This window comes from Eucalyptus grandis, chromosome 6 (genome assembly GCF_016545825.1).
Source record: "Eucalyptus grandis isolate ANBG69807.140 chromosome 6, ASM1654582v1, whole genome shotgun sequence".
NCBI classification, from domain to species: Eukaryota; Viridiplantae; Streptophyta; class Magnoliopsida; order Myrtales; family Myrtaceae; genus Eucalyptus; species Eucalyptus grandis.
Window position 1 is genome coordinate 56,484,484 of NC_052617.1, and position 23,411 is coordinate 56,507,894.

At 39.6% G+C, this 23,411-nt stretch overlaps 2 protein-coding genes and 1 pseudogene across 2 annotated transcripts; all 3 read left to right on the forward strand.

The window, feature by feature from the left end:
* Positions 1-3,522, forward strand: LOC104450979 (annotated as a pseudogene).
* Positions 3,523-10,405: 6,883 nt separating this feature from the next.
* On the forward strand, positions 10,406-13,948 carry LOC104450981 (trimethyltridecatetraene synthase-like). Its single transcript, XM_039314826.1, has 3 exons — positions 10,406-11,126; positions 11,760-11,951; positions 13,325-13,948. Exons 1-3 carry the CDS (start codon positions 10,422-10,424, stop codon positions 13,946-13,948), a joined length of 1,521 nt encoding a protein of 506 aa, XP_039170760.1. The 5' UTR covers positions 10,406-10,421.
* A 6,182-nt stretch (positions 13,949-20,130) lies between these two features.
* LOC104450982 (trimethyltridecatetraene synthase) lies at positions 20,131-22,502 on the forward strand. The gene is given in 3 exon segments (XM_010065723.2): positions 20,131-20,841; positions 21,030-21,227; positions 21,879-22,502. Coding segments are annotated over 3 exon segments (1,533 nt in total).
* The last annotated feature ends 909 nt before the right edge of the window (positions 22,503-23,411 follow it).

Here is a 23,411-nt window from a genome sequence, read left to right on the forward strand (position 1 = left end):
CGTTTCCATTGCAAAACCATCATTCCCTGGGAGCTTAACAGCTCAACCCCTTCAAAACGCCCCATGGACGCTCCTTCTTCGGCAGCATGCGGCATTGCTTGCCTTGCCGTTGCCTCCTTCCTCCTTCCTCCTCCTCTCCGGTCACCTCCGCCGCCGCAAACTTAAGCTACCGCCTGGCCCAAAACCTTGGCCCATCATCGGAAACCTCAATCTCATTAGCCCACTCCTGCACCGCTCGCTCCACGAACTCTCTCGCATATATGGGCCCATCATGAAGCTCCAGCTCGGCTCCTGCAATGTGGTTGTGTGCTCTTCTGCCGACATGGCCAAAGCCATTCTCAAGACTCACGACGCGGTTTTTGCCTACCGGCCCAGAAACGCCGCGGGCAAGTACACGGCTTATAATTACTCCGGCATGACGTGGTCGCCCTATGGCCCCTATTTTCAACAGGTCCGTAAAATCTTCCTAGCACAACTATTTAGTGCTGCAAGGCTTCAATCGTCTGAGTACATAAGAGTGGAGGAGATGAGGGTGCTTACGCGAAATTTGTTTGAGGCGAAGGGCCAGTCGATTAATTTGAAAGACCATCTTTCGGATCTTAATCTCAACGTGGTCTGTCGCATGGTCTTAGGGAAGAAGTACACAGACAAGTCTGAGAACTCCAATATTGTGTCGGCTGAGGAGTTCAGGAAGATGGTTGATGAGTTGTTCTTGCTCACCGGGGTTCTGAATTTGGGCGATTTCCTACCTTTGTTGGATTTTCTTGACTTGCAGGTCGTAATTAAGATACCGCGACATGATCTGATTGATGCATGAAATGAAATTTTTAGTTTGTGTAATTTAGCATGCAAAATTAATTGATATGATTTGTCTCTTGGATTTTTTAGGTTTATTATCGGTGTAACGATTAACATATGCACTCACCATCGGATTATTGACATGCACAAGAATTTAGTTACACAATTAAGTTTAACATTGATAATGTAAGCTCTTCGTTACTAATAACAATCCTTCTCTCTTATTCGTCTCTTTCAGGGTTACATAAAGAGGATGAAGGCCGTGAACAAAAAGTTTGATAGGTTCTTGGAGCATGTTTTGGGTGAACATGAGGCGAGGAGAGTCGAGGGTTATGAGGCCAAGGATAAGGTGGATGTTCTATTGCAACATGTGGACGATCCTAATCTTGGGGTGAAGATTGAAAGACACGGGGTCAAGGCCTTGACCCAGGTAAAATTTTTGACTGTCTTTTAAAATTGGTTCATTTCACGAGAAACATTTTCCAAAAAGATGTTTTCCTTATTCTTCGACTTTTGGATCACCTTAGCAAAATGAGTTAATGGAAAAAAAATTTCTGTGTCAATAGAAAATAGTTTCCTACCAGAAATTAAATTCAAATAAATAATTTTATCTTTAAAAAATCAGAAATCATTTTCCTAAATATGATTAGGTATCGAAATTTGAGCGAGGACTTTGCACGTGAGTGCGGGAAATCCAACGCTTGTTCCTTGGCCCTTGGCAATGAGGCATGTCCATGATGCCCGCGCCCAGATCTATTGAGGCCTAGCCCAGGATCCTCATGCCTTGGCCTGAGTCCATCTAGGCCACGCCCGGGTCCATTGAGTCCGGGGTCCATAGATTCTAACGCCTATACTATGGTCCCCAACTTTCGAGCCCAAGTCTTTGAGGTTGGGCCGGGATTCCTGTGCCCTTGCTTGGATCCTTGAGCTCACGCCCTAGTCCATTGATGCAAGGCTCGGGCTTGCATGCCAAGGCCTAGCCTCAATGGACTTGGGCATGGGCACCAAGGTCTTGGGCCTAACCTTAATGGACCAAATCTGAGTGTAAGGGATTGGGTCTTGGGCATCGAGTTTGGGGCTTGGCCTTGATCAACCTTGGTGCCGGCCCTTGTACTGATGTCCCAAGCCTAGGTTCTATCGAGGCCTAGGCATTGGGAACTTGGACCCGATCTCTATAGGCCAAGGCACCAGTGACTGGGGCACGGGCATCAAGTTCTCATGCCTGGAAGTCGAGGATCCTGAATTGAGATTCGTTGCTCATGCCAGGTACCTTGGCTACCCATGCGCAAGGCACTAGTGCCCAAATAGTATGTCTATTTTCCTTATAAAAAAATGGTAAATATTTTCCAATTCAGTTTTAAGTCTAGGCCAAATATCGAAAAATATTATCATTTTCTTAGAAAATGATTTTTCATATTTTTTTTAGAAGTCACATTTTTTGCGAAACCAATAGAGCCTTAATACTAAACTGATTTAAAGAAAAGAATCATAATGATAATGCACATAGAGAGATGCTTACACATATTCCTTCCCTCAGTTATTATTATTATTATTTTTCAGTATTGTCCTGTATGTTTACGTTGATTTTCCAATTTTTATGTACATGTATACACCCCAGGGCAAAATGTTGATGATGTAAGGAAAGTTATATGGTGGAAGTTCCTATCATTTATTCATAAAATAAAGTATGACCAAATCCTTTTCTGTTCATCAAACAATATGTGTCAAGTTGCTTCTAGACTTGCGCAAAATTATCGATCACGTTTCATCATGTGAATAAACAAAATATGGTGTGATTAAACATCCCCATACACTCCTAATAGCATGATTGTGCTTTCATTCATCATGTAGGAGTTGATAGCTGGTGGAACAGAGGGTTCGGCTGCGTCGGTGGAGTGGGCAATGTGCGAACTCCTAAAGAACCCTTATACATTTAACAAGGCAACGCAAGAGCTCGACAACATTATCGGAAGGGAGAGATGGGTCCAAGAAGCGGATGTTACGAACCTGCCTTATTTAAATGCTGTTATTAAAGAAATGATGAGATTGCATCCGGTGGGGGCATTTCTCGCGCATCGCTTTGCAAGCCAGGATTGCAAGGTCGCTGGCTACGACGTACCGAAGGGCACGAGAGTCCTGGTGAGTAAATGGAGCATTGGGAGAGACCCCGAGTTGTGGGACGACCCTGAAAATTTTAGGCCTGAGAGGTTCATTGGAAAGGCAATCGACGTAAAGGGACAAGACTTCGAGCTCTTGCCGTTCGGGTCGGGCCGGAGAATGTGCCCGGGTTATAACCTTGGTCTGAGAATGATTCAGACAAGTCTGGCTAATCTTATTCATGGGTTTTCATGGAAATTGCCTAAGAACATGACAAGGGAGGAGCTAAACATTGAAGAGGTTCCTGGGCTATCCACGCCCAAGAAGATCCCATTGGTCGCTGTTGCTGAGCCAAGGCTGCCACTTCATCTTTACTGAATCTGTGTGACAGCGCACGTTTCATCTGCTATGTTCTTTCTTTATTGCAATTTGGATTTAATGTTATTGTGGGTATCAAATCAAAAATCCGTCTGTGGTTCTTTCATGCTTCTCTAAGTCTTATATGTGGCTGAAATGTTAATGTATTGTTATGTAGACTTCATATGCTAAATCCTATGAATGTGTTGCACGTGGTATGAAATAATAGAAGCAAGAGAAGCAAGAGCGAACTCTCTTTGTTTGAAGCAATAAATTTTGTCGAGTTTCATGAGCTTGTATATGAAAATTTATTTCACAGTCTAGATTCAAGTGGGTCGTGTTACTTTTCCATGATTTTCATGGCCGTGCAAATGGAGGTCAAAACTCGGCCTCTGACGCGTGAAAATGAGTGTGACGCAATCAAAGATGGCGGTTCTCACTTGCAATGGCAAACATAGTATTTTACCTTCAATTAAATGAACTGAAAAAGTCGACATAATACAAATTTATGCTCAGCTCGGGTACACTTGATCAATCTTGATCTCCTACAGATGTACTATCAAATTAGCTTTGGTTCGTGCGATACAGGACGCATATTTATTTCTTTTTTTCAGAAACAAATAGTACAAATGATTGAATCATTTGTTGAGAAGTTATCTTGTACATGAGTTAAAATTCAACACTTCCAAGACACTATTTGCTTTTGTGTAGAAACAAATAGTACAAATTATTAGCTCATTTTGTTGAAAAGTCTTGAAATCAAACCAAACACGAAACTCTCATAGTCAAAACTAATTATTTTATGAAAATTCGACGAGATTCCTTTGGAGCATAATGGATCTTTCGATCAAAATTGACAAAGGGTGTGTGAGGGCCTTTGTTGATCTTTGGCAATGATTGAGGTTGTATCTTATCACAACCAAGGAGCCCAGGAGTTCCGCCAAGGGTCAGCTCGCTTGCCAAGTAACCTTGGTGAGTTGATAGGTTTATATTTATTATTTTAATGTGTCGATATCCGCATCCAAGAATTTGATCTGCTCCCAATGGGTGTCGGTCCGGTTCCCTAAAATCGAAACCGATGAAATCAATTTAGTTCTCGGCTATCCGAACCAGACCTCATCAATTATTTTTTAAAACTAAGATTTTATTTCTTTAAATTATTAAAGAAATAATTTTAAATCTTAATTATTAATAGTTTTTAAAATATTGTTGAGATACAAACATTTAGATAGAAAGCCAAGAGAGGCATGTTTTGGTTGGAGCGAGTTTTGGTGGGTTTTATGCACAACTCTTCTCACATTCTTTGTGTGCCCATTTGATGTGGGACTCTTGGCATTCATTATACACAATAATAGAGACAAGCTAAGAGTCCTCCATTAAAAATGTTTGCATAGAAGGTTTAAAACCACAAGAGACTAGAGACAAGCTACACACTAAGAACCTCATATCGAATAGACACATAAAGAATGTGAGGGAGTTGTGCACAAAAGCTAAGTCATGCTCCAACTAAGGCATGCCTTTCATTGCCTCTTGGCTAAGATTAAGTGTTATATCTATTAAGTGTGTGAAGTTCAAACAATTTTTGTAGCATTTTGTTCTTTTCATGAGTAAAGAGCAATTTTTTTTTTCAAAGGGGATGGGAAATAGATTACGATCGATTTCCTTGAGCCGCTCGAGAATTGGAACTGAACTAGATCCAGTCCGATTCCTGGTCCTATGATTAGTCAATTTGCTTCTCGATCTTAGAACTAGGGAACTGGTTCTACCGGTTCGATTCTCAGTTCATAGGTGGAACTGGATCGGATCGGAGATTGATCACCCCTACTGTACGCCTTAGTCCCCCAATTGGGGAGAAAGCTTTTCTTCTCTCTCCCCAAGAAATAACCTTGTATTTTACGTCTCAAAGTTTAGATGAAGTAGTTTACTCATAACTAATTGAATCATTTGTTGAGAAGTTATCTTTTAAATTAGTTAAAATTCCACATTTACAAGACACTATTTTCTCTTGTGTAGAAAAAAATCGCGCAAATTATTAGCTCATTTCATTGAAAAGTCTTGAAATCAAACATGGAACTCGCATGGTCAATACTGGTTGTTTTATTGAAAAGTTGACGAAATACCTTCTGAGCGAATGGATCATTCGATCTAAATTGACAAAGAGTGTGTAAGGGCCTTTGTTGATCCTTGGTGGTGGTTGAGGTTGGACCTCACCACAACCCAAGAGCTCGAAAGCTCTGTTGAGGGGTGCTTGGCCTGTTAGGTAACCCTAGTGGGCTTATAGAATTGCGTTTCTTATTTTAGCGTGTCAGTATCTGCACATTTGGACTCCCAATTAGGGAGAAAGCTTTTCTTCCCTCTTCTTAGGAAATACCCCATTATTTTACATTCTAGAGTTCAGAAGGAGTAGCTTAAAGGTCGTACTCAGCATCAATTGAATCATTTGTTGAGAAGTTATCTTTAAAATGAGTTAAAATTTAACATGTACAAGATTTGCTTTTGTGTAAAAAAAAAATCAATCAAATTATTAGTTCATTTGATTGAAAAGTTTTGAAATCAAACCAAACATGGAACTCGCATAGTCAATACTAGTTGTTTCATTGAGAAGCCGGCGAAATGCCTTTGGAGCGTGATGGACCGTTCGATCAGAATTGACAAAGGATGTGTAAGAGCCTTTGTTGATCCTTGTTGGTGGTTAAGGTTGTACCTCGCCACAACCTAGGAGCTTGAGAGCTTTGTTGAGGGCCGCTCTGCTTGTCAAGTAACCCTAGTGGGAATATTTGACTGCATTCTTTATTTTAACGTGCTAGTGTTCACATGACTCAGCTTCCTCCCCTCTCCCCCCAATGGGAAGAAAGCTTTTCTTCCCTCTCCCTAGGAATACCTGTATTTTATATCCCAAAGTTCAAGTGGAGTAGTTTAGGGTCGTACTCAAATCCAATTGAATCATTTGTTGAGAAGTTATATTTTAAATGAGTTAAAATTCAACATCTACAATACACTATTTTCTTTTGTGTAGAAACAAATCGTACCAATTATTGGTTCATTTGGTTGAATTGTCTTGGGAGTCGGATTCCTTTATCATCTCTTATGCTGATTGTGGGCTGACTGGCTAGGCGTCTTGTTCTAGGTCGTTTCTGGTTGTCGATCTGCTTTGGCTTTTGATTATTTTCGGTTGCCTCTTGGGTTTTTCCTCGTCTTCCTTCCACTCATAATGGGCATGTCCATCTTGAGTGTAAGTTTTTGAAGCCGATTGGTTGTACAGTTTGACCTCTTCCCAATTTATATCACTTACCTTCACCCAAAAAAAAAAAAAGTCTTGAAATCAAACCAAAGACGGAACTCACATGGTCAATACTAATTGTTTCACTAAGAAGTGGACGAAATACTTTTGGAGTGTAATGGATTGTTCGATTAGAACTGACCAAGTGTGTGTAAGGGCCTTTGTTAATCCTTAGTGGTGCTTAAGCTTGTACCTCACCACAACCCAAGAGTTCGAGAGCTCCGCTGATGGCCGCCTCACTTGCCGAGTAACCCTTTTGGGATGACCAGACTACATTTTTTATTTTAACGTGTTAATGTCCGTATGTTTCAACCCCCATTTGGGAAGAAAGCTTTTTCTATCCTCTCCCCAAGGAATATCCCCGTGTTTTATGTCATTGAGTTCACATGATATAAATAATTGATTTTATAGGAAAAGCATATTGGGTGAAAAATCAAACCCGGCTCTCTCAAAACATGTTGCCCCTCAATCATTTGGATTGATCTATGTTTTTTTTTCTTTTCTTTTTGATAAAAAAAAAATTTAGCTTCAAGTCTCAGACGGTTAGACGACTTGGGTTGTCTCACATATGACGACACTAGGAGAATTACTAAAAAAGTCCAAACTTATTGTTATTGTACCGATTCAATCTTAAACCTTTTACATTAATACTAATTCAATTTATTCGACTAGATTTGGCCAGTTGATGTTGACATAGACGTCAACGGTCCTACGTGGAGTAATTAATATTGATGTTGACATTTTTAATTATATTTTAATATTTTTCAAAGTTTTTATTTTATTTTTTCTCTTTTTTTTTTTTTCCTTCTTCCTTTGGCTAGTCATCATATCTGGGCGATCAACTAGATGTGAGGGCTAGTGAGGCATGGTCTGGCCCAGCAATAGTGAGGACTTGCCCAGCCATGAGGACCTCTAGCTGGTTGCCGATATTCGAAGACTAGTTGGAGGAAGAAGGAAAAGAATAAGAAAGATTAAACAAAAAGAAGATAAAACACTCAAAAAAATATTAAATTATTAATAAAAATATCCATGTCAGTGATGATCACGGCATGTCAATGATTTTCAGCCAAAATTGGTTGGATGTAATAACTTAGCATATATATTAAAAAATGTTTATAATTCGGTTGGTAAAAAAATGTTTAGAATTAGATTGACATAATTATAATAATTTTAAGACTATTTTTATAAGATGATTGTGGTTAATCCCTTTGAGAGGTGGATTAAGATTTCTTTTTATCTCCATCCCAGTCTATTAAGGGAGGACATTGTGGGTATAGTCCTTGCAACAAGATTTGAAGAAGAAAAAAAAAATGCAAACATTGAGAGATTAATATGTCAAACAACGCATTTGCCGGTACAAATGGGAGAGGAAATGGCAGAGGTAGAGTGGATCACTTTCCAGCTCTCACATCCAACGATTGCTACCACTGACTTTTAGCGTTTTCTCGGCAGACCTCCCCCCTAAAAATGCAAACGTTCTACACTCATTGGTTTTCTTCCTCTTGCATGGACAAATTGTACAAATAGTTGGACGGTTGGTTTCTAAAATGAGTTAAAATCTTAACATTCACATGACACTCATCTGTATCGTATAAATTATTGGCTCATTTGGTTGGAAAGTCTTGAAATCGAACAAGACAAGCATAATTGATACCGGCTGTTTTGTTGTAAAATTGACGAAATGCCTTTCGTGCATAATGGATTGTTCAATACAAACCAATATTAGGTATGTAGGGGCCTTTGTAATTTTGGATAAGAAAACCACCGGGGCAAACCCCAGTGGCCACCTTCCAACTTAGAAGGGAGAGATGAGAGGTTCGAATCTCTACCTTTTCGGGGGGTTCGAATCTCCACATTCTCAAAGAGTTTTGGGGGTAAGGACGATTTAGTTTAAGGAATGGATTTCGACTCCCATGCCCTGTAAGGAGGTAGGGCAAAAGTCTAGAGTGAGTGTTAGAGTAGGAATAGAGTAAGACCAACAAAAAAAAAAAAATTGGATAAGAAAGTAAATGACAAGGACTTTAAAGGTACATATATTTGGAACAATTATTACTAACGATGTTAATTGCGGGAGAATAAATATAAAGATTAATTTGTGATTTTTTTTGAGTCAATTCCTTTAATAAGGATATTGTATAACCCATAGTCAACAATTACAATTCAACAATACTTACCTGCAAACAGTTACATTTGAAATTGTCGACTTCAATACTAGATGGTGACATCAATTATACTACCTTGACGATTACTTCATATCACTACTTTGATAGCTACGCTAAATCCATTATATCGGCTTCACTACATTGATTATTTCTCATTGAAATCTCTCTCAACTAAATTGAGTCTTCTTGTTGACTAGCTGCATTATATCGACTAATTATTTTCAACATTTGGCCAATTTCCACTGTTACAATACTGCAAATAGGTTTCCATCAACCAAATTATCAACTACAACATACGGGCATTTTTAGTTACTAAAATTGCTATAGCGATTTAAATTAAAGAGATATGAAGTACAAGCTCAAACAATGACAAGTGCAAACCCCTAGCTAATAAGAAATATGTGTACTAAAAATCCTAAGACTTCTCAAGAAAGTGCAATTGAATGTTACAACTTATAAAAAGTGTAATCAAGTTCTAAAAATTATCAAATTAGTACAATCGAGTTCTTCTGTTAATTCTATCAATGTAAACTAAGGGAAAATGATGACGCGACTTTTTTTTTTTAATATTTTCTCTCCCAATGTAGTGATAACGTGGATTAAATTCTAATTTTTAACCAAAATTTTAATTAAATAAAATAAATAATATTTAAAAAGGGGGGAAACAGAAGAAGCCAAAGGCAAGGGCGGTAGACCCCAGCCATTGTTGCCCCCATTGTCGAAAAGGGCCTGGCAGAGGCTCAATGAGGGCCAACGACCCTTGCAAACCGTAGGCAAGGACTTGACGAATCTCCAACCCGATTTGGATGAGGGTCACCAACCTTCACCCAGCTGTGGTGGCCCTTCACCAAACCGTGCTGAGAGCGGGCAACTCTCACCTAGATTTAGGAGGAGGGTTGTGACCCTTGCTTAGGTCTGAGCAAGCGTTGCTCTGGGGCAAAGTCGACAGGCCCTCAATTGTGGTTGGTGAGGGTTGCTAGTCTTGGCTAATGTCCCAATGCCCTCGTCTGCCATCGCAAAGCCCTCGTTGGTCTTTCTAACTAGGGCGTGGCAGTGGTAAGGGCTTGCTGCCCTTGCCCTTAGCTTTGTTTTTTTTTGTTTTTGGGTGTTTTTTCAAAGTTTTTATTTTTATTTTATTTCATTAAGACTTTGGTTAAAAAATTAGAATTTAATCCAAAATGTCATTTTAGCATTGTATTTCGTGTTCTAGTCATGCCATTGTCCTCTAGTAGAGAGAAAATATTAAAAAAAAAAAAATCATGTTAGCATATTCTATTAATCTAAATAGACAAAGTTAATAGAAAGACTTGATTGTATCAATTTGACAATTTTTAAGACTTGATTATATTTTTATTAGTTTTATAACTTAATTGTACTTTCATGATAAGTTTTAAGATTTTTAATATGCTAAAAATAAAACGAGGCAGCACTGTAAAAGGCTACGATATGATTAACGTTGGCTCAAGTACCTTTTTGTGTAATAAACTTTTCACGTGGTTTTAATGTTGATATTAGGAATGGATGAAGTAGGAGTCTTGTCAATAAGTATTTGATTACCTGGCGGCCACACGCGCTACTGCATCTGGAAAAACGTGGCTAGTTATTTCAATTATTTTCACCCTTATTGCTTGCTCATAAATAGCCATGGACAGTTGGAAGCCTCACACTCCCATTGCAAAACTATCCTTCCCTGAGAACTTAACAACTCAACCCCTGCATAACGCCCCATGGACGCTCCTTCTTGGGCAGTATGCGGCATTGCTTGCCTTGCCGTTGCCTCCTTCCTCCTCCTCTCCAGTCACCTCCGCCGCCGCAAACTTAAGCTACCGCCTGGCCCAAAACCTTGGCCTATCATCGGAAACCTCAATCTCATTAGCCCACTCCTGCACCGCTCGCTCCACGAGCTCTCTCGCATATATGGGCCCATCATGAAGCTCCAGCTCGGCTCCGGCAGTGTGGTTGTGTGCTCTTCTGCCGACATGGCCAAAGCCATTCTCAAGACTCACGACGCCGTTTTCGCCTACCGGCCCAAAAGCGCCGCGGGCAAGTATACGGCTTATAATTACTCCGGCATGACGTGGTCGCCCTATGGGCCCTATTTTCAAGAGATCCGTAAAATCTTCCTAGCACAACTATTTAGTGCCGCAAGGCTTCAATCGTCTGAGTACATAAGAGTGGAGGAGATGAGGGTGCTTACGAGAAATTTGTTTGACGCGAAGGGCCAGTCAATAAATTTGAAAGACCATCTTTCCGATCTTAATCTCAACATGATCTGTCGCATGGTCTTAGGGAAGAAGTACTCAGACAAGTCTGAGAACTCCAATATTGTGTCGGCTGAGGGGTTCAGGAAGATGGTTGATGAGTTGTTCTTGCTCATTGGGGTTTTGAATTTGGGCGATTTCCTACCTTTGTTGGATTTTCTCGACTTGCAGGTCGTATTTAAGATACCGCGACATGATTTGATTGATGCACAAAATGAAATTTCCAGTTTTGAGCAATTAATTTAGCATGCCAAATTACTTGATACGATTTGTCTCGTAAATTTTTTAGGTTTATTATCGGTGTAATAATTAACATATGCACTGACCATCGGATTATTGACATGCACAATAATTTAGCTACACAATTAAGTTTAACATTGAACATGTAAGGAGGATGCAACAGAGCTGGAGCCTTAGCCCATCTATCTTTTCTTGAGCTGAGGCCTCCCTTGTTTTTTCGGTCTCTTTTGGATGAGGTTGCTGTGGTGGCCTTACTTGTTTGTATATTTGTTCTAGTGGAGGACGTGTAACTTTTGGGTCTTAGGTCTTTCCTGTTTTCATTTTGGAGGTCGCCGCTATTTGGCTCCCCCTCTTTTCCTTTTCTTCTCGGCACCCTTCCACTCGTTTTGACTTGTTTGTCTTTGTGAATGCAAGTTTTGTTGGTGCCGAGGCTTGTTTGCTGTATAGCTTTCTTGGTTAAAAGTCAATATATATCTTACCTTTACCCCAAAAAAAAAAAAAACATTGAACATGTATGGTCTTGGTTACTAATAACAATTCTTCTCTCTTATTCGTCTCTTTCAGGGTTACATAAAGAGGATGAAGGCCGTGAACAAAAAGTTTGATAGATTCTTGGAGCATGTTTTGGGTGAACATGAGGCTAGGAAAGTCGAGGGTTATGAGGCCAAGGATATGGTGGATGTCTTATTGCAGCATGTGAACGATCCTAATCTTGGGGTGAAGATTGAAAGACACGTGGTCAAGGCCTTGATCCAGGTAAAATTTTTGGACTTTCCTTTAAACTTTGTTCATTTAATGAAAAACATTTTTCAAAAAAATATTTTCCTTATTCTTCGACTTTTGGATCAGGTTAGCAAAATGAGTCAATGGAAATTTTTTTCCACATCCATAGAAAGTGGTTTCCTACCAAATTTAAATAAATAATTTTCTCTTTAAAAAATTGGAAATAATTTTTCAAAAAATGATTAGGTATCGAAACATAAACTTGAAACTTTGCACTTGAGTGTAGGAAATACAATGCTTGTTCCTTAGCCCTTGGCAGCGAGGCATGTCCCCCATGGTCGGGCCCGTTTATTGAGGCCGGTCCCAGGATCCCGATGCCTTGGCCTAGGACCATCTAGGCCACGCTTGGGTCCATTGAGTCTAGGGTCCCTAGACCCCAATGCCCATACTTTGGTCCCAAACTACCGAGCCCGAGTCCTTGAGGTTGAGCTAGGACTCTCGTGCCCTTGCTCGGATCCTTGCACTCAAGCCCTAGTCCATTGATGCAAGGCGTGGGCTCGCATGCCAAGGCCTAGCCTTAATGGACTTGGGCTTGGGCACCAAGGTCTTGGGCCTGACCTCGATAGATCGGATCTAACCGTAATGGACCAAGTCTCGGGCATCAAGTTTAGAGCTTGGCCTTGATCAACCTTGGTGCATGCCCTTGTACTAAAGTCTTGGGCCTAGGTCCTATCTAGTCCTAGGACCCTATCTCTACAAATTAGGGCCAAGGCACTAGCGAGCAGGGCACAAGCATCAAGTTCTCATGCCCGAAAGTCAAGGATCCTTGCTTGAGATTCAATGCTCGTGCCAGATACCTTGGCTATCCATGCGCAAGGCATTGGCGTCTAAATAGAATGTCTATTTTCCTTATAAAAAAAATGAAAAATATTTTTCAATTCATTTTCAAGTCTAGGTCAAATATTAAAAAATATTATTATTTTTTGGGAAATGATTTTCCAAAAAAGATTTTTTTCAGAAATATCATATTTTTCATGAAACCAATGGAGCCTTAATACTAAATAGATTTGAAGAAAAGAATCATAATGACAATGCACCTACATAGGTACTACACATATTCCTTCCTTTAGTTATTTTTTTAGTACTGTCCTATGTGTTTATGTTGATTTTCCAATTTTTATGTACATGTGTATACCCCGAGTATGGTGGAAGTTCTTATCATTTATTCATAAAATAAAGTATGACCAAATCCTTTTTTGTTCATCAAACAATATGTGTCAAGTTGCTTCAAGACTTGTGCAAAATTGTCGATGAAAAGTTTCATCATGTGAAAAAACAAAATTTGGTGTGATTCAACATCCCCAGACACTCCTAATAGCATGATCGTGCTTTCACTCATCATGTAGGAGTTGATAGCCGGTGGAACAGAGGGCTCGGCTGCGTCTGTGGAGTGGGCAATGTGCGAACTCCTAAAGAACCCTCATATATTTAACAAGGCAACACAAGAGCTCGACAACATAATCGGAAGGGAGAGATGGGTCCAAGAAGCGGGTGTCATGAACCTGCCTTATTTAAATGCTGTTATTAAAGAGATTATGAGATTGCATCCGGTGGGGGCATTTATCGCGCATCACTTTGCAAGCCAGGATTGCGAGGTCGCTGGCTACGACATACCCAAGGGCACGAGAGTTCTGGTGAGTAAATGGAGCATTGGGAGAGACCCCGAGCTGTGGGACGACCCTGAAAATTTTAGGCCTGAGAGGTTCATTGGAAAGGCGATCGACGTAAAGGGACAAGACTTCGAGCTCTTGCCATTTGGGTCCGGCCGGAGAATGTGCCCGGGTTATAACCTTGGTCTGAGAATGATTCAGACAACTTTGGCCAATCTTATTCATGGGTTTTCATGGAAATTGCCTGAGAACATGACAAGGGAGGAGCTGAACATGGAAGAGGTTCCTGGGCTGTCCACGCCCAAGAAGATCCCATTTATCGCTGTTGCTGAGCCAAGGCTGCCACTTCATCTTTACTGAATCTGTGTGACAGCGCACGTTTCCTCTACTACGTTCTTTCTTATTGCAATTTGGATTTAATGTTATTGTGGGTATCAAATCAAAAATCCGTCTGTGGTTCTTTCATGCTTCTTCTAAGTCTTATATGTGGCTAAAATGTTAATGTGTTGTTATATAGACTTCATATGCTAAATCATATGAATATGTTGCACGTGGTATAAATGTTAGAAGCAAGAGAAGCAAGAGCGAACTCCTCTTTGTTTGAAGCAATAAATTTTGTCGAGTTTCACGAACTTGTATATGAAAATTTATTTCACTGTCTAGATTCGAGTGGGTCGTGTTACCTTTTCCATGATTTTCATGGCCGTGCAAATGGAGGTCGAGACTCCGCCTCTGACGCGTGAAAATGAGTGCGACGCAATCGGACACGGTGGTTCTCACTTGCAATGGCAAACATAGTATTTTACCTTAAATTAAATGAACTGAAAAAGTCGACATAATACGAATTTATGTCATATCAATGTTGAGATGTATCGTTGGAAGAAGTAAAAGAGCAGGCTTAGCTCGGGTACACATGATGGATCTTGATCACCTAAAGATGTACTAACAAATTAGCTTTGAGTCTTGCGATACATGACACATATTTGTTTCTTTTTTTCAGAAACAAATAGTACAAATGATTGAATCATTTGTTGAGAAGTTATCCTGTACATGAGTTAAAATTCAACACTTCCAACACACTTTTTGCTTTTGTGTAGAAACAAATCGTACGAATTATTAGCTCATTTGGTTGAAAAGTCTGAAATCAAACAAACACGGAACCCCCATAGTCAAAATTAGTTATTTTATGAAAAGTCGACGAGATTCCTTTGGAGCGTAATGGATCTTTCAATCAGAGTTGACAAAGATTGTGTAAGGACCTTTGTTGATCTTTGGTGATGATTAAGGTTGTACCTTATCACAACCCAGGAGCCCAAGAGTTCCATTAAGGGTCATCTCGCTTGCTAGGTAACTATGGTGAGTTGATAGGTTTGTATTTATTATTTTAACGTGTCAGTGTTTGCATGCTTAGGTTGAGTAAAAAGAATTCGGTCTACTTCCAAGGGGCGCCGGTCCGGTTATCTAAAATCGAAACCAGTGAGTGAAATCAATTTAGTTCTTGGCTGTTCGAACAGACGATTGATTATTTTTTAAAACTTTAACTTTAAATAATTTTAAATCTTAATTATTAATAGTTTTTAAAATGTTGTTGAGATGCAAACATTTAGACAAAAAGCCAAAAGAGGCATGCTTTGGTTGACGCAAGTTTTGGTGGGTTTTATGCACAACTCTTCTCATATTCTTTGTGTGCCAATTCAATGTGGGACTCTTGGCATTTACTATACACAATAATAGAGACAAGCTAAGAGTCATCCATTAAAGGTGTTTGCATAGAAGGTTTAAAACCACAAGAGACTAGTGACAAGCTACACATTAAGAATCTCACATCGAATAGACACATAAAGAATGTGAGAGGAGTTGTGCACAAAAGCTAAGTCGTGCTCCAACTAAGGCATGCCTTTCTTTGCCTTTTGGCTAAGATTAATTGTTATATCTATTAAGTGTATGAAGTTCAAACAATGTTTGTAGCACTTTGTTCTTTTCATGAGTAAAAAGCAAATTTTTTCTTTTTCCAAAGGGGATAGGAAATAGATTATCATATTTTTCCTTGAGCTACTTGGGAATTGGAACCGAACTAGATCCGATTCAATTCCTAGTTCTATGATTAGTCGGTTCGCTTCTCGATCTTAGAAATAGGGATATGGTCCTATTAGTTCAATTCCCAATTCCTAGGTGGAACTGGATCGGATCAGGAATCAATCATCTCTACTGCATGCCTTAGTCCCCCAATTTGGAAGAAAGCTTTTCTTCTCTCTCCCCAAGAAATAACCTTGTATTTTACATCTCAAAATTTAGATGAAGTAGTTTACTCATAACCAATTGAATCATTTGTGAGAAGTTATCTTTTAAATGAGTTAAAATTCAACATGTACAAGATTTGCTTTTGTGTAAAAAAAAAACATACAAATTATTAGTTCATTTGGTTGAAAAGTCTTGAAATCAAACCAAACACGGAACTCGCATGGTCAATACTAGTTGTTTCATCGAGAAGCCGATGAAATGCCTTTGGAGTGTGATGGATCGTTCAATCAAAACTAACAATGGATGTGTAAGGGCCTTTGTTGATCCTTGGTGGTGGTTGAGGTTGTACCTCACCACAACCTAGGAGCCTGAGAGCTTCATTGAGGGCCGTCTTGCTTGTTAAGTAACCCTAGTGAGCATACTGGATTGCATTCTTTATTTTAATGTGTTGGTGTTCACATGATTCAACTTCCTCCCCCCTCCCCCCAATTGGGAAGAAATCTTTTCTTCTCTCTCCCAAGGAATACTTGTATTTTATATCCCAAAGTTCAAGTGGAGTAATTTAGGGTTGTACTCGGATCCAATTGAATCATTTGTGGAAAATTCAACATTTACAATACACTATTTTCTTTTGTGTAGAAACAAATCGTACCAATTATTGGTTCATTTGATTGAAAAGTTTTGAAATCAAACCAAAGACGGAACTCGCATAATCAATACTAGTTGTTTCATTGAAAAGTGGACGAAGTACCTTTGGAGTATAAAGGATCGTTTGATTAGAACTGACAAAGTGTGTGTAAGGGCCTTTGTTTACATCGCCACAATCCAAGAGCTCAAGAGCTCCGCCGATGGCCATATCACTTGCCAATTTACCCTATCGGGATGACCGAACTACATTCTTTATTTTAACGTGTTAATGTCTGCATGTTTCAACCCTCAATTGGGAAGAAAGCTTTTCTACCCTCTCCCTAGGGAATATCATGTATTTTACATCATCGAGTACACATGGAGTAGTTTAGGATCATACTTAGGTCCAATTGAATCGTGTGTTGAGAAGTTATCTTTTAAAGTGAGTTAAAATTCAACATTTACAATACGCTATTTGCTTTTGTGTAGAAACAAATTGTACAAATTATTAGTTCATTTGGTTGGAAAGTCTTGAAATCAAACCAAACACGGAACTCGCATAGTCGATACTGGTTGTTTCACCGAAAAGTCAACGAAATACCTTTGGAGCATGATGGATTGTTTGATAAGAACTGACTAAGGATGTGCATGCGCCTTTGTTAACTTTTAATAAGAAAATAAATGACAAGGACTTTATATTAGGATTTGACGCACAATCACAAAAAAAAAAAAAAAAAAAAAAAAAAAAAAAAAAACAGAAATAATACAAGTGGGACTCCACATCTTCCTGTCAATGGGGAGTATGAATTACACCTCAACTTTTTAAAGGTACAAGTACTAGGAACAAACATTGATAACGATGTAAATAGCATAAGAATAAAGATAAAAATAAATTTGTAATAAAATGTTGAATTCTGTAATTGAGGAAGTTCCTTTATAAATAGTGCAATGTGGGTATTTATAACCAAAAATCGATAGTTACAATTCAGCAAAACTTGTCTATAAATGGTTACAATTGAGATTGTCAAACCCACTTACATTGACTATACTACCTCGAAGGGCTTACCTCGATTCCACTACTTTGATGGTTATGTTGACTCCATTAAATTGACTCCATTACATCGACTATTTCTTATTGAAACCTCTACTGACTAAACTAAATCTTCTTGTTGACCAGTTGCATCATATCAACTAATTGTTCTTAACACTTGGCTATTTTCCGACTCCTGTACCTCAAATAGGTATATGTGGATCAAACTATTGATTACAATACCAACACTAGAATATTCAATTTCCAAATTGCCAAAGCGAAGTTAAATTAAGGCTACATAAACACAATTAGATAGAGAAAGATTTTGTCGCTTAAACGTTGGCTCAAGTACCTTTTCGTGTAATAAACCTTTCATATGGTTTTAATGTTGATATTTGGTCGGGATGAATTTGGAGTCTCGTCAATAAGTATGATTACTGGGCGACCAGACATGCTATTGCATCTGGGAAAACGTGGCTATTGGTTTCAATCATATTTACCATCATTGCTTGCTTATATATTGCCATGGACAGATAGCAACCTCTCGCTTCTATTGCAAAACTATGCCTCCCCGAAAGCTTAACACCTCTGCATAACTTCCCATGGATGATCCTTCTTGGGCGGCATGCGGCATTGCTTGCCTTCCTGCTGCCTCCCTCCTCCTCCTCCTCCTCCTCCTCCTCCTCTTTGGTCACCTCCACCGCGGCAAACTTAACCCCCAGGCCTAAAACCTTGGCCCATCATCGGAAACCTCAATCTCATTGGCCCACTCCTATACCGCTCGCTCCACGATCTCTCTCGCATAACGGGCCCATCATCAAAAGTCGAGTCCCACGACGTGGTTGTGTGCTCGTCCACTGACATGCCCAAAGTCGTTCCCAAGATCCATGATGCCGTTTCGCCTATCACCCCAAAAACGCTGCAGGCAAGTATACAGCCCAAGTGGTTTTATATTGGAAAGTGCAGAAGTAGTCTTGTCAATAAGAACTGATTATCTATTTAATATCATATAATCTGATGATTCAATTTTCTTCTCTTTTTATTATTATTATCCAAAGCATGTCATTAGTAGCTTGCTTTTTATTCCCATATAAAAGTCTAGTTCCAATTGCAACATCCTAAACAACGTAGCTATTCACACTCATTGCTTGGGGCACTCACTGAGCGCCTAAAAAGCGCTTGAGTATTCAACCAGGCAACACGACAGCTAGACAATGCGATCAGAAAAGAGACACGGGTTTAAGAAGAGGATATTGCGAGCATGCCTTGTATATATGCCATTGTCAAAGAGACGATGAGGTTGCACCCAGTAGCACCATCGCCAGCGCTTCGCTGGGCAAAATGAAGACTCTGAGATCCGTGGGTTCCGGTATACAAGGGAGGCCTCGTGAGCACATGGGCCGTTGGTGGAGATTCCGAATTGTTGTAACGACCCAACTGAGTTTAGGTCCGAGATGTTTGATGAGGGGCATTCGATGTGATTGGATAAGGTTTTGAGCTTTTGCAGTTTGGGTCTGGCAGAAGAATGTGCCCGTCTTCTGGACTTTTCCCTTTCATTTCTCTAAACCGATTTCTGAGAGCAAAGGGCGAGAGTGATTCCGTCTATTTTGGCTAATCTCTTGCATGGGTTGACATGGAAATTGCCTGAGGACACATAGGAAAATCACACTGGTTGCTCTCGCTAAACCAAGATTGCCACTTCACGTTTATCGAACTCTCTGTAAAACGGCAGGTTTTGTCTACTACAGTCTTTCTTTTTGTGTTCGATGTCTTGTATTTTATTTTGGGTATCAAATCAAGGGACTTTCTTTATCCTGACGCTTCTCCCAAGTCTTTTCACGTGGCTGTTGTTGTTTCTGTCAATCTTACTTCCAGGTGAAGACAAAAAATAATTTGTAAAGCTTTTGTAGGTTAAAAGAAATCCGAGTCAACGCGACCCAAATCTATAAAGGCTACGGAGCTACCGTCTTGCAGTTCAAAGTAAAATTGTGAAAAGAGTAATGGGTTAAAAATTGAACTCTTCTAATTGACAACAAGTCATCCCTCAATCATATGTTCTCGGCCAATAAAATGATTGATAGAAATAGAGAGACAGAGGGCTATGATCCACAAAAGTTCAGTCCTAACGAATGATTGCACTCGTTCAAGGACTTTTAACTATTTTCTAGAAAAAAAGCCAATTTAGAAGGCTAACCATGAGCGACTTATTCTAAGTGTGTGGAAATAGACAAGATCAGGTGACAGATTCGCAATACTATAATCTAAATTTGTTGTAGTTTTTTCACTTGCCATATTTTTTTCTTCTTTTTGGACTTTCTTTTGACGACTGTTAGTTGGCCATGCGAGTAATCATCTTATTTAAACCTAATTTTATATTACCTACATGAATAAAATCAAATATGAGGCGTGCATCATGCTTTCAATAAAATATAAAGTTCCAGTTCCCATTCCAGTCTTGAAAAGTCTATCAACATTTTCTAACGTATGAAGACAGCCGGTTTGAACAACGTGGCTATTTCTTGGAATCAAATTCACCCTCATTGCTTGCTTTTATATTGCGATGGACGAGATGGAAGCCTATCGCTCCTATTGCAGATCTAACCTTCCCTCAAAGCGCAACGACTCAACCCCTGCATAACACCCCATGGATGCTCCTTCTTGGGTGGCATACGGCATTGCTTGCCTTGCCGCCGCCTTCCTCCTCCTCCTCCTCCTCTCCAGTCACCTCCGCCGCCGCCAACTTAAGCTACCGCCTGGCCCAAAACCTTGGCCAATCATCGGAAACCTCAATCTCATTGGCCCACTCCCTCACCGCTCAATCCACGATCTCTCTCGAACATACGGGCCCCTCATGAAACTCCAGTTTGGGTACTACGATGTGGTTGTGGGTTGTTCCGCAGACATGGCCAAAGCCCTTCTCCAGACCCACGACACCGTTTTCGCTTATCGCCCCAACCTTGCTGCAGGCAAGTACACGGCCTACAATTACTCCGACGTGTTGTGGTCGCCCTACGGCCCCTATCTTCGACAAGCCCGTAAAATCTTCCTCACCCATCTGTTTAGTGCTGCAAGGCTTCAATCATTTGAGTATATAAGAGTGGAGGAGACGAGGGTTCTCACGAGAAATATGTTCGAGGGGAAGGGCCAACCGGTAAATTTGAAAGACCATCTTTCAGATCTTACTCTCAACGTGATCAGTCGCATGGTCTTGGGGAAGAAGTACACAGACAAGTTCGAGAGCTCCGATATTGTGTTGCCTGAGGAGTTCAAGAAGATGATCGCCGAGTGGTTCATGCTCAATGGGGTTGTAAATATAGGCGATTTTGCACCTTGGCTGAATTTTCTCGACTTGCAGGTCTTAATTTAGATGGCGCGATGTGATTCGATTGATTCCATGAAATGAAATTTTAAAGTTTTGCATAATTTATTTAATAAGTGAATTATTGAAATGTGCAAAAATTAAAATAAACGCACATATCATTCACCTAACAGTTAATGTATTTTTTTATATTAACAATAATTCTTCTCTCTCATTGGTTATAGGGTTATATCAAGAGAATGAAGGCCCTGAGCAAAAAGTTTGATAGGTTCTTGGAGCATGTGGTGGATGAACATGAGGCAAGGAGAGTCGGACTCAAGGGTCATGAGGCCAAGGACATGGTGGATGTACTATTGCAACATGTGGACGATCCTAATGTTGAGGTGAAGATTGAGAGACATGGGGTCAAGGCCTTGATCTAGGTATAATTTTAATTAAGTTCTTACCACTAAACTCCTACTCAAGTCGTTATTTCGTCTTCCCTAAATAAATGATGAAATCGCTCCCACATTTGGATAGATTTTATTTTTAACATTTCATTTTATTACAACATATGCACTTTGAATATTTTTTTAGTTTGAAACATCCAAATTTTCACAACATATAAATATCGACACTCAAATTCATATATAATTTCTTTTTTATAACTCATTAAAACTTCAATAATATTTTCAATTTTGATGAGAAGTAAAACCATGTTACTTTCCCTTAATCCTAAACAAATTTCAAGAAAAGAATCATCATGACCATGCACATAGATAGCCGGCTCAATATGTTCCTTCCCTCGACTATTTTTTCAGTTTATGTTTACGTTGTTTTCCCAACTTCCCTGTTTATGTATATATCTTCTGGAAAAATTCGGATGATATGAGAAAAGTTATACTAATGAAATTTCCCACAATTTATTCACAAAATAAAGTACGATTGTCCATCAAACAACTCCTGTCCTCACTGGTTCAACACTAGTCCAAAAGAACTAATTGAGTTCCGTCACGTGAGAAAACAAAGGTTACCACAATTCAACATTCCCAAATGCTTTTATAATAGTGACCATACCTTTGTGCATCATGTAGGACTTGATAGTCGGTGGAACGGGGACCTCGGCAATGTCCGTGGAGTGGGCAATCTCTGAGCTCCTAAAAAACCCTTGGGTATATGACAAGGCAACACGAGAGCTCAACAGCATAATCGGAAGGGAGAGATGGGTCCAAGAAGCGGACCTCTCAAACCTACCTTATATAAATGCCATTGTCAAAGAAACAATGAGATTGCACCCGCCGGGAGCATTCCTTGCTCCTCGCTATGCGAGCCAAGACTGCAAGGTTGCTGGGTACGACGTACCTAGGGGCACGAGAGTCATAGTAAGTGCATGGAGTATTATGAGAGACCCCAAATATTGGGACGAACCCGAAAAGTTCAGGCCCGAGAGGTTCGTTGGGAAGGCAATCGATGTGAAGGGACAAAACTTCGAGCTCCTGCCATTTGGGTCCGGTAGGAGAATGTGTCCGGGTTATAATTTCGGGCTCAAAGTGATTCCTACAAGTCTAGCCAATCTCATACATGGGTTCACATGGAGACTGCCCGGGGATCTGATGAGGGAGGACCTGAACATGGAAGAGGTTGCTGGGCTATCTGCTCCAAGGAAGATCCCACTGGTCGCTGTTGCTGAGCCAAGGCTGCCACTTCATCTTTATTGAATCTGGGTAACATCATTAGTTTCGTCTAGGAATATGTGTATTTGAAGTTCTAAAACTTGTTAACAAAATGCAGTTTAGTCCTAAAACTTATCAAGAAAGTACAATTAAGTTTTAAAACTTTCAAAAAGTGCAATCGAGTCCTACAACTGATCAAATTGGTTAAATAAAATCATTGTGTTGATAGTACTTTTTAAAAAAAATTAGAACTCGATTGCACTTTTATAACAATTTTTAAGATTTAATTGTACTTTTTGAAAATTTTAAAATTTTAATTGTACTTTTGAAAATTTTAGCACTCAACTGCATTTTCATGACAATTTTTGGTACTTCAAATGTACTTTATCCCTTTCATCTTTTATGGCCTTTTTCCTTTTTTGCCATTTGTGTCCAGTGTTATGATGGGCATCAAATCAAAAAAGTGTTTTAAGCACTTTCGTGCTCCTTCTAAATCTTATATGTTGCTGAAAAAAATAATTGTATTGTCATAAAGATTTCCATGTTCTCAATAATATGAATGGTTTGCCCGTGGAATGAAACAATAGAGGCATGAGCAAGCTCATCTCTTGTCCAGAGCAATTCAAGTCTAGATCCGACTGGCCCATTTTACTTTTCCATGATATCATTAGCATGCTAATGGAGGTCAACACCAAGCCCCCAGTGCATAGAATTAGGTGCCAAGCAATCCAGCTCGGTGGTCGTCGCATACAACAGCGTGCACAAATATTAACTAGAAGTGAATAAATTAAAAAATTCAGACACGATGTAAACTTAGTGAGAAGGAAGAGAGTTTTATATATTTTACATAGCGCGGTTAACATTGATAATTTTTAATAATATTTTAATATTTTTGAAAATTTTTATTTTTATTTTTCTTTCTCTATCTTTCTTTCTTTTCCCTTCTTCCTCCTC